This window comes from Caretta caretta, chromosome 1 (genome assembly GCF_965140235.1).
Source record: "Caretta caretta isolate rCarCar2 chromosome 1, rCarCar1.hap1, whole genome shotgun sequence".
Taxonomy (NCBI): Eukaryota; Metazoa; Chordata; order Testudines; family Cheloniidae; genus Caretta; species Caretta caretta.
The window spans coordinates 250416248-250437220 of NC_134206.1; the positions used below are offsets into that span (position 1 = coordinate 250416248).

Below are 20973 nucleotides of genomic sequence, written 5' to 3' on the forward strand. Positions count from 1 at the left end.
AATTAATTATTTTAACCCTTCAGGAATGCAACAGCTGGAATTACTCCTGACTTCCTTGACGATATGGTTTCCATGCAATGGGAATTCAGACTCTGCTTCTAATCCTAAGTACTAACTAATATTTGAAACATGGGCTATCCTTATTTCCATATAGCAGAGTTTTAAAATAAAGTTAATATAAAATAATGGAAAATGCCTTAAGTTACTAAATTAATACAACAAATTTTGCAAATAATATTAATTTTATCAATTTTTATTAAAAGTTTTAAATAACAAGTGTGATGGGGCAAGGCCGGATGGCTATAGAAAAGTAGTGGGAGATATTTGTTTAGCCTGGAGCTAATATAGCTCCCTGGTACCAGGATAAGTGAAATGGCAGCTGCTCCAGATCAATTAAGACACCTGGGGCCAATTAAGAACTTTCCAGAAGGCAGGGAGAATGCTAGGTTGATTGGCACACCTGAAGCCAATCAGGGGCTGGCTGAAACTAATTAAAAGCCTCCCAGTTAGGTGGGTGCGGATGTCAGAAGCTGTGGGAGGAAGTTGCGTTGTTGGAGAGACTGAGCAGTACACACCGTATCAGGCACAAGGAAGGAGGCCCTGAGGTAAGGGTGAAGTGGAGCTTGAGGAAGAGGGGGCTGCTGTGGGGAAGTAGCTCAGGGAATTGTGTGTGTCATGTTTCTAAAAGGTCAGCTACCATAGCTGATACTATTAGGGTGCCTGGGCTGGAGCCCGGAATAGAGGGTGGGCCAGGGCTCCCCCCTTTGTCGCCCCCTCCTCCCTCCGGATTAATCACTGAGACTGGGAGACAACAGAGACTGTGCAAAGGAGGATAGCTTCTCCTCACCTCCCTTGCTGGCTTATGATGAAAATGGCTCTGTAGACTGTGACCTTTGTCTCTAGAGAGAGAAGGGTTACGTGGAGGGTCACAGTGAGCCTCTGAGGCTAGCGAAATCCGCCAGGAAACGTGGGACCCACGGAGACAAGGACAGAGCTCTGTCACACAAGGTAATAACTTGTTTATTTAAATGTTTAACCCTTTTGTTTATTTTGTATTTTTGTTTGTCTTATTTTGTATAGTTATAAATAGAATTCTGGCACCATTTGTTTTTAATTGCAAGTTAGTCCTGTATGTCATGTATATTGTCTTGTGGTGTGTGTGTGTCACATGACTACTTTTTATTGTTTTTATTTTGTTGCAACAAAAGTCAATTTTATGCCCTTTTAAAGAAAATATATAAGTGGTACCACACTATATTTTAATATTATGGTTGGGGTATAACCTTTGTGACATTATTGATACCATTAATACTAGTTGATTAGAGTGTTGTTGTGGTGTCACCAATGATACAATGGATACAGAACATAAACTGTATTAGAGTTCTCTGTCTGGACCTGGCCTTTCCTGTCCCTAAAATGAGCTCTTTAGGCAGGGTCCAAGCCTCTTTTTATAATTCAAGCACATTGTAGGGGACACAGGAAACCAATAATAAAGGTAAAAATACTGACTTATGCATGGAGACTGGAATCAGAATACCTGCCAAAGCCATCCGTCCCATCTGCACTTCCTTCTAACCCCAGAGCATTACTGTGTGTGACAAGAACGAGAAGTACTTGTGGCACCTTAGAGACTAACAAATTTATATGAGACTGCAAGGAAATGTGATAGGCTTCAGTTTTCTAAGGAGTCCTACTTTAAATATAAAGGATAGCCTACCACCTCAGGAAGGGAAATACTTGAGAAAAGGCAGCAGCACGCAGAGGTGTAGTTAGATTGTGTGTAACAGAATGGCAGTGTTTTTCTGAACCATCTTTCCCAGGCTGCAGGTCTTATTCTGCTGAGAAGGGGTTAAGTGGGTTCTTCTGACTCAGAGGCAGGTGACTAACTACCCTACCTGTGTATAAAGGTGGTGGGAGGGGCTCCCTGCTTATAGAGGATTGTGGCTGGATAGTGCTTAGGTAAGAACCCTATGAGCACCCAAGTCTGGAGAAAATAGCTTCTTCTAGGCTTCGTTAGTAAAGCCAATCCAGGGAGGGGGGGAGTGAGTGTTTGTGTTTAGACAGCATGTGGATTTTGTTTTAAATGTAGTTTGGGAAGAATGCCTGCTTGCAGTCAGTAACATAGTGATCTGTCTGCTAAGAAACTGTATTTTCCTTAATTGCTTGCTTCTCACTCCTCTATCTGAAATCTACTGTAAGATTGCTTTTTATGTGCACAATATATGATAGCATAAAAAACTACTATAATGAAGGGAGAAATTGGCTTTCTGATTTAAGAAGACCCCTCTGTTTGGTTGCTTGTAGGCTCTACTACAAGGAGAGGGATGTCTATCCATTGAACTGTCCCCAAAATTAGAGGGTTTTTTATGAGATTAAAAAAAACATTTTAAAACTCAATTTTGGCATGATCTTATAGTAAATTAAAGATCTGAGAAACTTTAATGACAGGCACAACTTTGGAAAGTGAAAATGAAAGGCTTGCACAAGTGCCACCCTGGAAGGCTTTGAAAAAGAAACCAGTGCCAACATAAGCCTAACAAATCCCCTGCAATGGGATGTGAATGAGGACAAACAAGGTTCATCTTTATAGGAATGGGCCTTGCACATATTATTATAGATTAAGGAGGAATAACAGTACAGGGGAAAGAATCTGAATAAAGGATTTTGTCAAGGCAATCAAAAGACGAGAACTCGGATCATTCCACAGGCCATTTAGTTCCTGGAATTATTCATACTGGACCTTTGTGCTCTAATCTTTGTACTTGGAGAAACTTAGATGGGGGGGCTTTTTTTACATATGTTTTTTAAATTGAATGATTGGGTTTCTTCTTGTTAATCAGGTACTCAAGTCTTGAAAGTTGGTCTTTTCAGATCTAGAAGCAGGTTTGGTGGAATTTTCAAATCCTGCTAAGAGACTTATTAAGCCGCTTTAAAAAATCTCAGCCAGAGCCTCTTATAAACTTGCATTGTAAGCAGATGGGCACTTCTTGAATGTGTGTGCAACTAGTTATAAAGAAAAGTTGTACAAGGGATAGCAAAGCACTAAAGTACAGAGAGGATATTAGCTTGTTCGAAGTCCAAAACTGAGATGGTCAAGTTTAAAAAAACAAAAAAAACCCACCACAAATTCTCCAAATAGTAGGATTATTAATATTGGCCAATGGATAGCCATGTTGCTCATCATTGGCCTCCTGCTACTAGCCCCAAGATATGGGCCCAAACCAAAACCCTGGAGCCAAACAGGTCTGAAGTTTATGGAAGTCTGATTCAAATCCAAACTGCAGAGCTGGTCTTCATGGAATGGATTAAGCCTAATCCTGCCTCCCTGCACCATCCCTGGCCCCGCCAAACTGGCTTTCTCCCAAAATACATTTTGGACCTGTAAATGCATAGACAACACTTCCTTTGTTCTGTGGAATCCTGTACTCTTAACTGGCTTAGTGGGCCGTGTGTGTGAGAGAGGGAGAGAGAGAGAGAGAGAGAGAGAGAACATGAAACACTGGACCTGTATCCTCAAGCCACTGGGATGTACTTTGACTTAAGCCAATTTTTACTTTGGAGGACTCCTGAGGATTATTATAATCATTATATTGCCTGGATATACTGTAGGCCAGGATACTCAAGCAGTGCACACCTAGAAAAGCTTCTCCATCACAGTCCAAACAGAGCCTTTTTAAGCACTGCACAGATTCTGCTACTGCTGTTGAAAGAGCTGCCAAGCATACAATGAGCCTTGCTCTTACCCGGCTCTGTGCTGAAGAGCAGTCTACCACTTGAGGCTTCATGCCAGAAAACTCACTTTCCCTGATGCTCCTCCAGCAGCTGCTGACACCCTTCTATGTTGCTTGTCTGCTATTGATTCACTGAGAGGAGGAGAGGAGAAGGCCACGGAGCCTTACAGTCAAAATTTCTATCCTGGCATGAGAGAAGAGCGGTCACTCAGCATTTGCTGCAGGCAGGAGTTCTGAGCTGGCCTGCCTCCTGCTGGCCACACACCCTTCCTCTGTCTTTGCACATCATGCTGCATCTGCACTGGCCTCCCCCCAAAAATTGGAAACTAGCCACATTCCCTCAGAAATGGCCAGTGTTCTAATGCTTAAAGATGGTAAGATACCCTCCGATTTCTCTCTCAATATTAGAGTTCAGGAAGTTACCTGAAACCAATCTGCTCTTTTACTCCACTTTGACATCTCTCTGCACCATCTGTCATGCATCTGCAATCTATTTTCAGAATGGAATACAGCTGGTACTGGTTGGATGGATCTGGGCAGTGGATTGAATATGGGAAACAGGTGAGCTTGTGTTCGACTGACGTCCAACACTCTGCGCCAGTCAGCTCTGAGTCATTCTAGATATCACACAGATATTCTCTCAGTGCTCTCAATGTGCACAGGTGTATTACTGTATTCTCAGGTGTGCCTCTGTGTTTGTTGTTCCTCAACATTTCATTAATACTCCATGGAAGCTTGAGGAATAGCTCTAAAAATTGGTGTATTTTTCTAGGGCTGGTCATGTAATTTTGGTCAAAAACTGTTTTTTCTTTTCAGCTAAAGAAATTGCGCCATGAAAGATATTGGCTTTCCAAGGAAAATGTTGATATTTCACGGAAAACCGAAAGCAAGAAAACCAAAATACGGCACTTCGATTCAAAATGGCACCTTGGGAGTTATCGTTTGAGTGTTCCCATTCTCATTGTGGGCTGGGCTTTCTGGATGCACTACATCTCCTATGATATGCTCCTTCCTCCCCACCAAAAGAGGAGAGAACGGGGCATCAGCGGTGATGTAGTCTGGCCAGACAGCCTAATCCATAGAAGAAAATGGGAGTATAAGGCACCCAAGCTACAACTCCCAAGAGGCCCAGCAACACCCCTTTGAATCCAAAATATTTTGGGTATTGATATTTTGCTGAAAAGTTGAAATCTTCTGCAGAAAATTAAGGAAAACAAACCAACCATTTTGGTGAAAATTTTCCAGAGGGGAGAAGCTTATATTTTGATCTGCTCTAGAATTTTCTGTTACACAGCCCCATATCCAGTTTCTGCATTCAGAAAAGATTCTGCCTTCTCATATCCTTTCACCTTTGCTTTGCACTGTAGCTCTATGGAAATCCTAAGGTCTGTAGCCCGACTTCCCTTTTTTCTATAGAATACTTTCAATCTCTTCTGAACATGATGGATCTATAGCTGAGCTATATCCACTAATCTGTCACAGTGGGCTTATAGCTGGTCCTCTTGGAACTCTGCACGGGACCAAAGAAAGGGAGAGTTTTATGCTGTTTCTCAGGAATAGTGTTGGCATTTGTAAGCACTGTTTCAAGCAAAATCTGCAACAGATCTTCAGCTGATGCCTATTTGGCTCCTCTTGAGTAAATCCTTTTGATCTCTTGTGCACTAACTCAACCTTAAACCAGACTAATAGTAATTGGAAGGAGCGTATTTAGCTCTGCTCAATGGTAGGAGGAAACATGCCAAACTGACCTAATTTAAAACAATCATCGACTTAATGAAAATGAATAGATTATAGGCTAACCTCTGCTCTGTTGCATACATACAATGCCATTGGAGCCAAAGATCCATTTGTGATGGGTGTAATTTTCCCATGCTCTCATTCTATAGCATTCAAATTATTGTGCTGCCACAGTAACTTCTGCGGATCTGGAGGCTGCATTTCTAGCGGACCGAAAAGGCACTGTATTGTTTCAAGCTGGTTCTCAGCAGTATGAGATAAACTTTCAAGGTAAGGTACCTGCTTGTTTAAAGTTTAACACTTTACAACATGATTGACTTAAACAGAGCTTCCTTCATACAAAGTCTCTCCAGATGCTGTCTGCTGACAAGTAGACTAGTGAGTGAACTTTCTATGAACTCTGGGACAGCCACTCTCATGCAAGCACAAAGGGGAAAGTAAAAGAGGAGAACTGAACATTAAAAAGTGGTGAAGATGCGAAAACGAGTGGATATTATCGCAGACTAATTATGGTGAGGGAAGGCATAAAGGATGCACCCAGGGTAAGAGTCAGTTGTTGGCACTAAGGTGAAAATGGAAAGAACATGAACAGCAAATCCAGAGAGATCGTTGTGTTTGTGACATAGATAAAATATTGTGAAATAAATTAAAAGTTCAACTGGCTTTCCAATGTCTCAAAAGTATCTGGTATCTGACACATGAACAAAAAAGGGTGTGTGGCTCCCAAAAACGCACGTGCACATAGAACACCTCAAGTGCCATAGTCTGTGTTTCACTACAAAGGTGATAGTGGTGTTATAATGCTTATCTGTCAGATCAGTACAGGATAAAAAAAACCCAGCAAACAAGCGGGAAGCTTTTGTTTAAACCCTAAGGAACAATCCCGTACTGTCAGGAAGAATGCACTAGCTAGATGACCTAATGCGTCTTCCTCTTTTACTCCGTATAATTCCATAAGCAGAAACCTAGATGGTAAGAGGAACTGCAGGAAAACTGATGATGGTGATCTAGCACTACATCTAGTCAGATTTCCCCCGTAAAGTCCTAATTACAGTGAAATAGAAGAACTGGAAATGGGTCAGAATAACAAAAAAGGGCTTCAAGTAGGAGTAGAACAGGTGAAAGAGTGACCCCAACCTGTGAAGCACTGAAGGCCAGGGGCGGAGCAATACATAGCTATACTAGATCTTTGTTTAAATAAACAGAGTTCCCAGATGGTGAAGGTTCTTTAACTCCTGCCACATAAACATTTTTTTTTCTTTCAAGATATGGTCCAGATAAACTTGTACTACCAAACTCGGAGAAAAGTCTGTAGGTGGCCAAAGGTTGTGTTCTTCGGAGGCAGAGACAAGAGTGAGAGAAGGTACTGGCGAGTGTGCTCGCTACTTACTTTTTCATTTTATTGCCAAACCGTGCCCTACATGGAGCGTCAGTTCATAGGGAAGCCTCTGGCATACGATAGTTCACTTGAGATATGTTTTGCTGGTTGGGTTAATGCTAGGCTGTGTTGTGGATGTGATGGTGAGTGTAGGTTCCACAGCACCTCCAGGATGTAGGCTTTGATGGCACTCTGTGGTGACTGATGGCTTGCAGGTAGCTGGAGGAGTTGTGTACTCTCTGCTACTATTGGTAACACTATCTCTCTGTTGCTGGAGCAAGCATCGATTTGTTCTTTAATGTATGTGACCAAAGGAATGAAATTATTTTCTTCATACAAAAGATAGGAGCTGGGGAATGCCACTCTGGAGAACTAGGATGGAGCTGGAGAATGCTGTCCCTGGAGGCCCAGGTATGCTGTGATGTGCAGCCAGGTTCCCTTAAAGTGAACCATATACACACGGATTTAAGGAACTTCAGTTAATCTGAGGAAGTTCCAGCATGTGGGTCAATAAAGTTAGGGATAGGGAATTGAAAGCATTATTGGTTCAACAAAATTTTGGACTCCAGCTGGGAGAACAAGAGAAGTGCCTCTTTTCTCTTTACACAAAACAACTAGCTTCTGGAACTCATTGCCACAGGATATCATTGCAGCCAAGAATTCAGCAGGATTTAAAGAAAGAATTTATATGGATAAGAATAACCACAGTCATATTAACTAACATCAAATAATTGTATTTAGGAAGGACTATTTAACACTGAGAAGCAGGAGAGTTTCACAACTATCTGATGGAGGTTAGAATAATTTCCTTATGGACTCGTTATACTATAACTGTCCACTTCAGTTTCTTGTACCTCCTTCTGAAGGTACAGCATAGTGGGCTAGACAGACCACTAATCTGATCTGGCATGCTACTTTGTGTGTGCATAGCCCAGGCGAAGAGAAAGGGGTAACATCCTAATTTCCCAGGGGTTCAAACAGCTATTGGAACTTGCTCTGGAAGCATTATGTGAAGTGACGTTAAGATTAAGGGTATGTCTACACTACGGAATAAGGTCGAATTTATAGAAGTCGGTTTTTTAGAAATCAGTTTTATATATTCGAGTGTGTGTGTCCCCACAGAAAATGCTCTAAGTGTATTAAGTGCATTAACTCGGCGGAGTGCTTCCACAGTACCGAGGCTAGAGTCGACTTCCGGAGCATTGCACTGTGGATAGCTATCCCACAGCTCCCGCAGTCTCCGCTGCCCATTGGAATTCTGGGTTGAGATCCCAATGCCTGATGGGGCTAAAACATTGTCGCGGGTGGTTCTGGGTACATATCGTTAGGCCCCCCTTCCCTCCCTCCCTCCGTGAAAGCAAGGGCAGACAATCGTTTCGCGCCTTTTTTCTGTGCGGACGCCATACCAAGGCAAGCATGGAGGCCGCTCAGCTCACTTTGGCAATTAGGAGCACATTAAACACCACACGCATTATCCAGCAGTATATGCAGCACTGGAACCTGGCAAAGTGATACCGGGTGAGGAGGCGACGTCAGCGCGGTCACGTGAGTGATCAGGACATGGACACAGATTTCTCTGAAAGCATGGGCCCTGCCAATGCATGCATCATGGTGCTAATGGGGCAGGTTTATGCTGTGGAACGCCGATTCTGGGCTCGGGAAACAAGCACAGACTGGTGGGACTGCATAGTGTTGCAGGTCTGGGACGATTCCTAGTGGCTGCGAAATTTTTGCATGTGTAAGGGCACTTTCATGGAACTTTGTGACTTGCTTTCCCCTGCCCTGTGGCGCATGAATACCAAGATGAGAGCAGTCCTCACAGTTGAAAAGCGAGTGGCGATAGCCCTGTGGAAGCTTGCAACGCCAGACAGCTATCGGTCAGTTGGGAATCAATTTGGAGTGGGCAAATCTACTGTGGGGGCTGCTGTGATGCAAGTAGCCCACGCAGTCAAAGATCTGCTGATATCAAGGGTAGTGACCCTGGGAAATGTGCAGGTCATAGTGGATGGCTTTGCTGCAATGGGATTCCCTAACTGTGGTGGGGCCATAGACGGAACCCATATCCCTATTTTGGCACCAGAGCACCAAGCCGGCGAGTACATAAACCGCAAGGGGTACTTTTCAATAGTGCTACAAGCTCTGGTGGATCACAAGGGATGTTTCACCAACATCAACGTGGGATGGCCGGGAAATGTACATGACGCTCGCATCTTCAGGAACTCTGGTCTGTTTCAAAAACTGCAGGAAGGGACTTTATTCCCAGGCCAGAAAATAACTGTTGGGGATGTTGAAATGCCTATAGTACCTATAGTCACAGTGGAGCACTCTGGGATAGCTCCCAGAGGCCAATACCGTCGAATTGTGTCCCCAGTACCCCAAATTCGAGCCGGCAAGGCCGATTTAAGCGCTAATCCACTTGTCAGGGGTGGAGTAAGGAAATCGATTTTAAGAGCCCTTTAAGTCGAAATAAAGGGCTTCATCGTGTGGACGGGTGCAGGTTTACATCGATTTAATGCTGCTAAATTCGACCTAAAGTCCTAGTGTAGACCAGGGCTTTGTTTCAACAGCTTTCCTACCCATTCTACCTCCTCTTAATTGTGCTGCCTGACTCTTACGGTACCCTTTATTCTCTCTGGCAACAAGTTACCTCTTGCTCCTATTATAGTCTGTCACTGTAATATGCATGAATTGGCAACTAGCGTTACCAAGATAAAACAGGTTTCAGAGTAACAGCCGTGTTAGTCTGTATTCACAAAAAGAAAAGGAGGACTTGTGGCACCTTAGAGACTAACCAATTTATTTGAGCATAAGCTTTCGTGAGCTATGCTCAAATAAATTGGTTAGTCTCTAAGGTGCCACAAGTACTCCTTTTCTTTTCAAGATAAAACAGTTAATGTGGCTTGTGTCTCCAAGACAGCGTTTAGAGCTGACTGAAGCTCCAGGGCAGGATAATCAGTGGGGAATTACCGTAGGCTCACTGCTATTTTTTTCTTTTGTTTGAAAACAGCCAGTTGGAAACTACTAATCCACTTCATCTGTTTCCTCCACACTGGGACCAATCGGCACTGCCTGACATAGGGTACAAGGTACTCTTTGACTTGTTCGCTCTACTCAGGAAGAGATCTTTCCTATACTGGTTCTTGTGGAAGGTAGACTACTTGAAATGCAACCCTCAAACTCAAGAGATGAGGTTCATGTGGTGTTTCCAGTGACATGTGCAAGCTGGAAATATACAGTTGGCATGTTTAACATAGACATGTCCAGTGGGAAACTAATTAAGACCACCAGCTCATTCCACGGGAATGCATGACTGAACAGCCATCAGATCATAATGACTTTTAGGTCACTACTGACTTGATCTGGACTCCAACTAATCACTTAGAGCGTGACGCTCCATAGCTCAGTGCAGATTTTTTTTAATCCCCAGCAGTATTTTTCTTTAAAAATGAACGCTCTACAGAATTTCATAGTGAGGGGGAATTCTGAAGATTATCAAGTCACGTAAAAAAATATTATGGAGACACTTACATTGCTTTCCTCATTAAAATGTCTGCCACTATGGTTGCAAAGCTATTTTTAAATAATTTGCTACAGTAAAGTCAGTATTACTTTTTAAGTGTGAAAAGACCTCTAATAGGTAAGAGTGGGCTTCGGGAAAGTTTGGACTATAGTACTACTTGCTTTCTTTTTGGAAATTTGACCAATTTAAAACACACACTTGCACACGTGGGTGAGACATACTCAAAAATGACTAGAACTAAATGAAAAACTTGAAGAAAATTCATTTTGAGTTGACTCAAACATTTTGATTCAAAACTCGAGAAAAAAATTTGGTCTCAATTTGATGAAATTAAAAAAATCTTTGGTTCAAATCAAACTTTTCTTCTTTTCCAGTTCGGGGGGGGGGGGGGGCAAACAGAAAAAAATCAACTATTCACTCAGCTTGAATTGTGAGTGTAGTTGCAGGGTAGTTCCATCTCTAATGCAGTGTGGTTCGGTGCTTCCTTTTGTGAAAGGACTGGGGAGTGCTAATTGAAAACACTTTAATGTCTTGATTTCTGTTGTGCTTATTGTTTTTAGTTGGTGGAGCTGAGTGACACTACCAGTGAATACAAGGAAGTCAAGGACCTATTTGAGAAGACAATGAAAAATTATAGAATCGGCAGATTGCAGAGGATTCAGAACCCATCTCTTTGGCAAGTTTTCCAGTGGTTTGTATCCATTTTATTTCATTAAAAAACTTCAGTGTTCTAGACTGAGCTCAATAAGTTTATGAAGAGGATGGTATAATGGGACTGCCAACGATGGCATGTGGCCCATCGGTGACTGCCAGTAGCAAAAATCCCCAACTGCTAGAGACAGAACACTAGATGGGGAGGGCTCTGAGTTACTATAGAGAATTCTTTCCCAGGTATCTATCTGGTGGGTCTTGCCCACAGGTCTAACTGATCACCATATTTGGGGTCGTGAAGGAAGTTTCCCCCAGGTCAGATTGGCAGAGACCCTGGGTGGTTTTCACCTTTCTCTGCAGCATGGGGCATGGATCACTTGCAGGTTTAAACTAGTATAAATGGTGAATTCTCTGTAACGTGAAGTCTTTAAACCAGGATTTGAGGACTTCAGTAACTCAGCCAGAGGTTAGGGGTCTGTTTCAGGAGTGGGTGAGATTTTGTGGCCTGCCATGTGCAGGAAGTCAGACTAGATCACGGTGGTCTCTTCTGATCTTGAAGTCTGTGACTCTAACTGGGTGCAGCAGAGCAATCCTGATAATTCTAGAGTTTGTTCTCTTTCTCACTATGTGCTGATGATTCTCACTACCTCTAATCAAGAAGAAACTATTCCCCCTAAATACCATAAAAAACAACAACAAAATCACTCTGCACTTAGTTACATATGTGGATCTCCCAATTACACTGATGGGGTTGCATGGGTATATTTGTGGGCAGAATTTGGCCCTTAAACATCAGAACCCTAAGACGGGGGAAGTACTTGCGCTAAATCCAAACACTTTTGCTCAAAGAGATGTTTCATTGGAGTACCCTGGCTGAATCAAAGAACAGCAGCAATGAAGAGGAGAAGGCAGCACAGCAATTGGACCAGGAAGACAAGATTGATCTGGCAAAATCTACCAGCAACAAATCCTAATGGTAGCAGAGTTGAATGATGTGAAAATCTTTATGGAAAACACAAATCTGAAATTGCAGAGCTTTCAAGGAAGATTTGAAACAGTAGAAGTTTGCATTAGTGCTTCAGAGGCTCTTGATTTATTTATTAACCTGCACACGAACATTAAAGCAGATGTGACAGTTATATTAGGAAAAAATGAAGATCTGAGAACAGAAGCAGGTAACCTGCAGCTTTTGGGGAAGGGTGCTTGATAATGTAGAAAGCACAACTGCAAAAGCATGTGTGCAGCAGTGTTCCTAGATGGGAGCAAGGCCACACTTTGCCCTTTAGTCTATTGTCCCTATCCCTGTAAGAGGTGAGTGTGTTTGTGTGATGGAGTGGCTGTAGCTTGCATAAGCTTTTGTGGGTAAAAAAACCCCATTTCTTCAGATGCATCTGAAGAAGTAGGTTTTTTTACCCAGGAAGAAGTGGGTTTTTTTATCCACAAAAGCTTATGCCCAAATAAATCTGTTAGTCTTTAACGTGCCACCGGACTCCTCATTGTTTTTGAGAACTGACTGGTTCCCTTAACTATTCACTGCCAGATGTTCTAACTTTCAAGTCTTGGAAAGAGACGGAACTTCTGTAAAATGTTGTATTTTGGTGCAGTCCAACTAACCTCCAAAAACACATAATTGGCTTTAACAAAGCTTCTTTCTCATTAGTATAATTATTGGGCATGTGCCTGAGCTATGAAGTCCCAATCTGGATTCAGAACCAAATCTTAAACATTCCCGAAATTTAGGGTGTTCGGGGCTCAACTAATCATAGACAAATAATTAAGCTGCTGAATTCAGATCTGAATCTAGATCAGAAACCAAACACCGCCCACCAAACTTTTGGGGGGGGCAGGGAATTGGGGGGCTGAGGATGTTTATGGGGTGCAGATGCAGTGTTCCAGTTCAGGCTTCAACCTGGCATGAGCAAGAGTTTAAGGTGGAGGGGGGCAAGGAGAGGTGTGGGGAAAGAACTGTTGCAGGTTTTTTAACAGACATACATGGATTTCTGCTGGCTAATTTTAAGTGATCAGCAAATAATAGCTGTCTGAAAAGACAGCAAATCCTTTCTTATGCTAAAACACTCATTCTAGGAACAGTAAAACTGATACAGAAGCAGGCTCTATATTCCTCCCTATGGCTTATTGAACCTGAGAACTTAGTTAAGATGGCATTGTACCCGTTCATCAGTACTTGTTAGGGTTCCAGAAGTGACCACCTCAGGCAGAAAAAGTTAGAGGCAAGCAGGAAAGTTAGGATTTCAAATAGCTGGATGGAGAATGAGAAGAGCTACAAAAACAGAGGGTATTGTGTTTCTAGCTCGCAAATCAAACATGAAGAAAAACCGGCAACCCTTGATGTGCCACATGAAAAGTTTGAGGATAACTAAAGTGAGGCAGTTATACTTTCCTCACTCATTTGATTGCCACTCAAATAAGATATAGGGTAGGTCTAAGCTACTGCTTAAGTCGATCCCTGAGCAACGTATGTTAGGTGTGGACCCCCCCCCCCCCTCCACCGAGCAACACCAGTTTTGCACTGTCCACACTGGCGCTATGTCAGCGGGAGACGCTCTCCTGCCAACATAGCTCGCGCTTCTCACCGAGGTGGAGGAATCATGCAGACAGGAGTGCGCTCTCCCATCGGCATTGCGCTTCTCCACCCGACGCTCTACAGCAGCAGAGCTGCATCAGTGCAGCTACGCCAGTGCAGCGCTGTAGTGTGGACTTGCCCATAGAGTGGGGTATTAGAACGTCTTTGGGACTGGACCTGTCTTCCTGTCTGTGTATGTACAGTGACTAGTGAATGTGGGGAGTTACCATAATGGAACTAACAAAAAGGAAGGATCTCTACCAGTGTGAAGCTATGCGTGTGGGATACGACTGTTCCTTTAATATGCTCCACACCAACCTCAAGAGACTTTTTAGCCAGGAGGGACCACTGTGATCCTCTAGGCTGACATTCTGTAGAACTCAGGTGATAGGACTTCCCCAAAATAATTCCCATTTGAACTAGAGCATATCTTTTTAAAAAGAAAAAAATCCACTCTTGAAATTGCCAGGTATGGAAAATCCACCACAACACTTGCTAAAGTGTTCCAAAGGCTAATCACCCTCACCAGTAAATTTACACCTCGTTTCCAGTCTGAATTTGTCTGGCTTTGACTTCTAGGCGTTGGATCCTATAATACCTTTTTCCATTATCTTGAAGAGACGATTATCCAATTTTTGTCCCCCATGTAGGTACTCATAGACTGTAGCAAAGTCAAGTCACCCATTAAGCTTCTCTTGTTAAACTAAGTAGACTGAGCTCCTTGCACCTATCACTATAAGGGCACGTTTTCTAATCTTTTAATCATTCTTGTGGCTCTTCTCTGAACCCCCTCCAATTAATCCACACCCTTCTTGAATTCTGGACACCAGAACTGGATACAGTATTCCAGCAGCGGTCACTCCAATGCCAGATAGAGGTAAGATAATTTCTCTACTCCTACTGGAGATTCCCTGGTTTATTCAGCCAAAGATTGCATTAGCTTATTTGGCCACATCATTGAACTTCAAACTCCTGTTCAGCTAATTATCCACCATGACTCCCAAATCTTTTTCATAGTCACTGCTTCCCAGGATAGAGTCCCCATTCTGTAAGTGTGTCCTACATTCTTTGTTCCTAGATGTATTCATTTACCTGAATTAAAATGCATATCGTTTGCTTGCGCCCAGCTCACCAAGCTATCCAGATTGCTCTGTATCAATGACTCGTCCTCTTCATCGTTTAGCACTACCCCAATCTTTATTTGCAAACTTTATCAGAAATGATATGTTTTCTTCCAGCTCACTGATAAAAATGTTAAATAGCAAGGGCTGTGATCAGTTTCCCTGAGAGATCCCACTAGAAATGCACCTACTTGCATAATGACAGGTTTCAGAGTAACAGCCATGTTAGTCTGTATTCGCAAAAAGAAAAGGAGTACTTGTGGCACCTTAGAGACTAACCAATTTATTTGAGCATAAGCTTTTGTGAGCTACAGCTCACTTCATCGGATGCATACTGTGGAAAGTGTAGAAGATCTTTTTATACACACAAAGCATGAAAAAATACCTCCCCCCACCCCACTCTCCTGCTGGTAATAGCTTATCTAAAGTGATCACTCTCCTTACAATGTGTATGATAATCAAGTTGGGCCATTTCCAGCACAAATCCAGGTTTTCTCACACACACACACACACACCCCACACACAAACCCACTCTCCTGCTGGTAATAGCTTATCTAAAGTGACCACTCTCCTTACAATGTGTATGATAATCAAGGTGGGCCATTTCCAGCACAAATCCAGGGTTTAACAAGAACGTCTGGGGGGTGGGTAGGAAAAAACAAGGGGAAATAGGTTACCTTGCATAATGACTTAACCACTCCCAGTCTCTATTCAAGCCTAAGTTAATTGTATCCAATTTGCAAATGAATTCCAATTCAACAGTTTCTCGCTGGAGTCTGGATTTGAAGTTTTTTTGTTGTAATATCGCAACTTTCATGTCTGTAATCGTGTGACCAGAGAGATTGAAGTGTTCTCCGACTGGTTTATGAATGTTATAATTTTGACATCTGATTTGTGTCCATTTATTCTTTTACATAGAGACTGTCCAGTTTGACCAATGTACATGGCAGAGGGGCATTGCTGGCACATGATGGCATATATCACATTGGTGGATGTGCAGGTGAACGAGCCTCTGACAGTGTGGCTGATGTTATTAGGCCACTAGCTGTCAAAAACCTTCAGCCCCCAACTAAAACCCCTCCAATGCATTATTAAGGATCTACAACCTATCCTGAAGGATGACCCAACACTCTCACAAATCTTGGGAGACAGGCCAGTCCTTGCCTACAGACAGCCCCCCAACCTGAAGCAAATACTCACCAGCAACCACATACCACACAACAGAACCACTAACCCAGGAACCTATCCTTGCAACAAAGCCCGTTGCCAACTGTGCCCACATATCTATTCAGGGGACACCATCACAGGGCCTAATAACATCAGCCACACTGTCAGAGGCTCGTTCACCTGCACATCCACCAATGTGATATATGCCATCATGTGCCAGCAATGCCCCTCTGCCATGTACATTGGTCAAACTGGAAAGTCTCTACGTAAAAGAATAAATGGACACAAATCAGATGTCAAAATTATAACATTCATAAACCAGTCGGAGAACACTTCAATCTCTCTGGTCACGCGATTACAGACATGAAAGTTGCGATATTACAACAAAAAAACTTCAAATCCAGACTCCAGCGAGAAACTGTTGAATTGGAATTCATTTGCAAATTGGATACAATTAACTTAGGCTTGAATAGAGACTGGGAGTGGCTAAGTCATTATGCAAGGTAACCTATTTCCCCTTGTTTTTTCCTACCCACCCCCTCAGACGTTCTTGTTAAACCCTGGATTTGTGCTGGAAATGGCCCACCTTGATTATCATACACATTGTAAGGAGAGTGGTCACTTTAGATAAGCTATTACCAGCAGGAGAGTGGGTTTGTGTGTGTGGGGGGTGTGTGTGTGTGTGTGTGAGAAAACCTGGATTTGTGCTGGAAATGGCCCAACTTGATTATCATACACATCAAGTACTCCTTTTCTTATTGTAAGGAGAGTGATCACTTTAGATAAGCTATTACCAGCAGGAGAGTGGGGTGGGGGGAGGTATTTTTTTCATGCTTTGTGTGTATAAAAAGATCTTCTACACTTTCCACAGTATGCATCTGATGAAGTGAGCTGTAGCTCACGAAAGCTTATGCTCAAATAAATTGGTTAGTCTCTAAGGTGCCACAAGTACTCCTTTTCTTTTTGCACCTACTTGATAATTCCCTGTTTACAATTACATTTTGAGACCTCCCAGTTAGTCAGTTTTTAATCCATGTAGTATCTGACATGTTAGTTTTGTATCATTCTAGTTTTTTAATCAAAATGTTGTGCAATACCAAGCCAATGCCTTACAAAAATTTATTACAACAATGCTTTACTTTTATCAACAAACTTGTAATCTCATTCAAAAAATCAATTTAGTTTGTCAGGATTTATTTTCCATAAACCTGTGTTGGTTTGCATTAGTTATATTATCCTCCTCTAATTCTTTATTAATTGAATCCTGTATCCCTGAAGCTGAACTGAATGGATACCAGGAGGATTGGCATTAGCAGCAGAGCTGAGAAAGGTTGATCTATGGGTTACATGCTTTATGCCATAGCTGAACAGAAGTTGTATTCAGCTGAGTGGGTTCCCTGTTACTGTTCCTCTGATGTGTGTGAGATGAAGACTTGGGTTCAGAAAGAGAGTTCTGATCTGAATTTGCTATTCTGGTTTCAAATGCCACTATAACCAGTTCAGTCAGAGTACTGGTGGTGGCATTCCTTCCCTCATCCATTAGGAAACTTAAAAAGCTAGAAATCTGATATTAAGAAGCTGCTCTGACTCCTTTTGTTCCATGGGTTGTTTCATTTGTCAGGAAGTCCTGCTGGCCTTTTGACTTGATTGGCTTACTCTTAGTTCAAAATAGGAGACCGATTTAGAGGACTGGAATGCCTCAGGCAGGCTTAAACCGTTACTCAAAATGTCCTGAAATTGGGGATCTTCATTGCACTGCAATGGTATGCTTGTGTGTGAATGCATGCATATGCACACACATGCTGGTTTTAAAGTACACTCTTTCTTCTTAGATTATTGCTACATATCTTTAGTATAAGGAAGCTAGGGCAAAGGATGAGGAGACTTGCAACAAGAGATCTTACCAGCAATTCTTGTGTCATGGTCTCTTCTCCACCCCACTACCCTCCAACATCCTCTTGAGGTTTGTTCTTCTGTGGTGACATTTCTTTCTTTGTACTCAATGTGTTATCGTACTTCTGTTCTTGCTGTAGAAGTTTCTAGACTGAAATGGAACTGGCAGCCTCCTTGCCTTATATTGTTTTGACTGGTGACGACCTTGCTTTCTGGTAGGTAAAGCCATAACACGTAGCATAATGGATCTATTGGATAATGTGGGAAGAGGAAAACCAGGGTAAACCCACTTACCCTTCAGTGTTTCTTTTGTTCCGCTTTCCAGGTTTAAGGTCTAACTGGAATATGGCTGAAGCAGAGAGGAAGATTGGAAACCTCGTTTTGCCCTGACATAAATGTTTTGGGGTTTTTAGCTTTGCTCTGATCTTGACACATTTCTATCACTAGGCAAAAGGAGCAGATGAGGAAGACAAACAGAGGAAAAGATGTGGATGAGAGGCTCTTATTCCATGGAACAAGTACATCCCATTTGCATGCCATCTGCGGGCAGAACTTTGACTGGAGAATTTGTGGTACCCATGGAACATTATATGGAAAAGGTATAGAGGCAGTGTGTGTACATATACCATTATATATCTATATATATCTATATATATCAAATCTGTGTGTGTGTGTCTGTGTGTTTGTTCCTGGAATGTAATGAAACAGACTCAAATTAATACTGCAGAAGTCAACTTCCTACATACTGGGCCTGATTCTCTCTTGCCTTGCATCTTTAGTGGTCACTTATACCAATGCAGAGTGAGTGCAAAGGTTATTGAACTGGCATTTTATATCTACTTTTTACAGGTGTAAATGACTACTCAAAGTGCAGAGTAATATCGTTTCAAATGTAAAAGATCTGTTCTATCCTTCTGAACTCAGTCGTGTTATTTTGCTCAGTTTGAAAACTCCCACTGATTTTAATGGGATTGTATTTTAATATTAATGGAAGTTAGTCAGGCATATCAAAGGGCATGTAGAATGTGTGCTTGCTTTCTAGCAACACTTTTTGCCTGTTTATGACTAGTTTTTGTGTTGGTATTTAGAAATATTGAAAGGATCCTTGCTTTCAGGTAGGGGTTCAGTGAATAGTTAACTGTAGAAGGGCTTGTTGGGTTCTGTATAATATTTTCAGAGCAACCTTATCTGTTGGAAGCTCCTGATTTGAATCCATAATTTCTTAACTTTAACATTTATTACTAGGTTTTTATTGCACATCACTTTAAAAACTCTAGCTTTGTCTTCATGGTTCATGATGTCTCAAGATTCCACTGTTGGAATATTAACCGCAGAATTCATAGCCGACTACTATCTGCTAGCTTGTAGAAAAATTGATTGAGAACCCTCTTGCAGAAGCTCTTTTTCTTAAATCCAAAGAAATAGAAGTTTGCCAAACACTGTTGAGGCAACCATGTGCTTTAGAGCTGAGTTTCTCAACGACTGGTCTGTGGACCGGCGCCAATCCCTGAGATCTCCCTGATACAGTTAAGGAAGGCAGCAAGCCATCCTTGGTATCAAAAAGGTTTAGAAACACTGCTTTAGATGCTGTTCAAAAGGCCACCTCCTTCTCCTATTGTAGTTAATAGGAGCTTGGATATTGACTGGGGCTGGTCAAAATTTTTGATTTCCCCCCCCCCCCATGGAAAACTGGGGTTTTGACAAAATGAGAACTTCTGGCAGAAAGCGAATTCTTTTCTCTGAGGCTGTGTCTATGCAAATAGAGCCTATGTCGACTCTGCCAGTGAAGCTGTGCACGTAGTGTAGACACACCCTAAGCTGACAGGAGTTTTTCTGCTGGTACTGTAGCACCACCTCCCTGTGTGGTGTTAGCTATGCCAACAGAAACACTCTTCTGTCAGCACAGTGGCATCGATACTGATGATTTTGTCAGCATAGCTATGTCACGAGATGATAGGGGGTGTTTTTTTCCACACCCCTGACCAACATCGTTATGCCAGTATACATTTTTCAGTATAGGCCATGCCAAAGTTTTGCATTTTTAGTTTGTTTTGATCTGAACAGTAAAAGTTTCCCAGAGGGAAGAGAACTACTTTCTGACCAGCTAAGGTGTGGTCTTCATACAGATTTAGTACTGACATAACTGTCAGTCAGGGGTGTAACTTCATTTCCAAAATACCAGCACAACCCCTAGTGTGGACACAGTTATATAAAATATTATTATACCTATGTACATGTGTCCATACTAGGAGTTCTACTGGTATTTGGATAAAAAGGTCACATCCCTGATTGACACAGTTTACCAGTATCTTATACTGGTACAGTTTATTCCTCTTCTAGCACAGAAATAAGCTATATTGGAATAAGGTACTGTTGTACCTCTAAGTGCAACCACGCTACGGGTTGGTGCTGGTTTAACTATACTAGTCTACACATAGAAGTTGAACTGCTTTAACTATACAAGCTCCACTGCTGACTTAAGCAGACACAGGATGCAGTCCATGAAGTAAAACACATTAAAAAGCCAAAATAGTTGCACTAGTTAGTTAACTAACTTACTGACTATGGTGCAGAGCTTTGGCTGATAGAGGGTGTCTTAAAAAGCATGATTAGATATTGACCTCATTCATCATAAACATAATGTATGAGTATATGATTTAGGAGACCTCTAGAGTTACCTGGAGGTACATACAGTGTTAAGGGCACTTGCTGAAATACTATAAGCTAGAGTATTACGTTACTCTACTGTTACGGCAGTAATAGATACAAGCATAAAATAAAGTCTACAGAAATCATTCTTATCTTGGCTTTTTTTTGTTCTTAGGAAGCTACTTTGCCAGAGATGCTAGTTATTCCCATCAATACTGTCAGACTGGCTCTAGTTCCAAGACCATGATCGTAGCTCGCGTGCTAGTTGGAGACTTTGTTCAAGGAAGCAATAACTACCTTCGCCCTCCACCCAGACCTAACAATCCAAACAGCTTTTATGGCAGCTGTGTGGACAGCCCAGTGAATCCCTCTATTTTTGTCATCTTTGAGAAGCTCCAGATTTACCCAGCATATATAATAGAATATGCAGAAGGGTACAGGTGTGTGATCTTGTAATGGACAGCAATACCCCTTTCCTACACTGAGACAGTCAAATGATTTTACATATTTCCTATTTTAAAATATATGTATTAGAACTACTG

The 20973-nt window shown here is 42.1% G+C and overlaps 1 protein-coding gene across 2 annotated transcripts; it reads left to right on the forward strand.

The window, feature by feature from the left end:
• Positions 1–206: 206 nt before the first annotated feature.
• LOC125630477 (protein mono-ADP-ribosyltransferase PARP12) lies at positions 207–20971 on the forward strand. 2 transcript variants are annotated; one of them, XM_075122972.1, is made up of 8 exons: positions 207–1008; positions 4232–4292; positions 5618–5738; positions 6735–6831; positions 9854–9932; positions 10927–11057; positions 18230–18381; positions 20607–20971. In XM_075122972.1, exons 2-8 carry the CDS (start codon positions 4233–4235, stop codon positions 20885–20887), a joined length of 921 nt encoding a protein of 306 aa, XP_074979073.1. In that variant the 5' UTR covers positions 207–1008; position 4232; the 3' UTR covers positions 20888–20971. The 2 variants fall into 2 exon arrangements, with proteins under 2 accessions (XP_074979073.1, XP_074979080.1); XM_075122979.1 differs by lacking the exon at positions 4232–4292 and having other exon boundaries at positions 209–1008.
• The last annotated feature ends 2 nt before the right edge of the window (positions 20972–20973 follow it).

What these genes read in the sequence shown, in the direction of transcription:
- LOC125630477 (XM_075122972.1), top strand. Translation starts at nt 4,233, where the DNA reads ATGGAATACAGCTGGTACTGGTTGGATGGATCTGGGCAGTGGATTGAA. An exon ending in GTATGAGATAAACTTTCAAG is followed by an intron (nt 5,739 to 6,734) that starts GTAAGGTACCTG and finishes TTTTCTTTCAAG; the next exon opens with ATATGGTCCAGATAAACTTG. An exon ending in TGGAACATTATATGGAAAAG is followed by an intron (nt 18,382 to 20,606) that starts GTATAGAGGCAG and finishes TTTTGTTCTTAG; the next exon opens with GAAGCTACTTTGCCAGAGAT.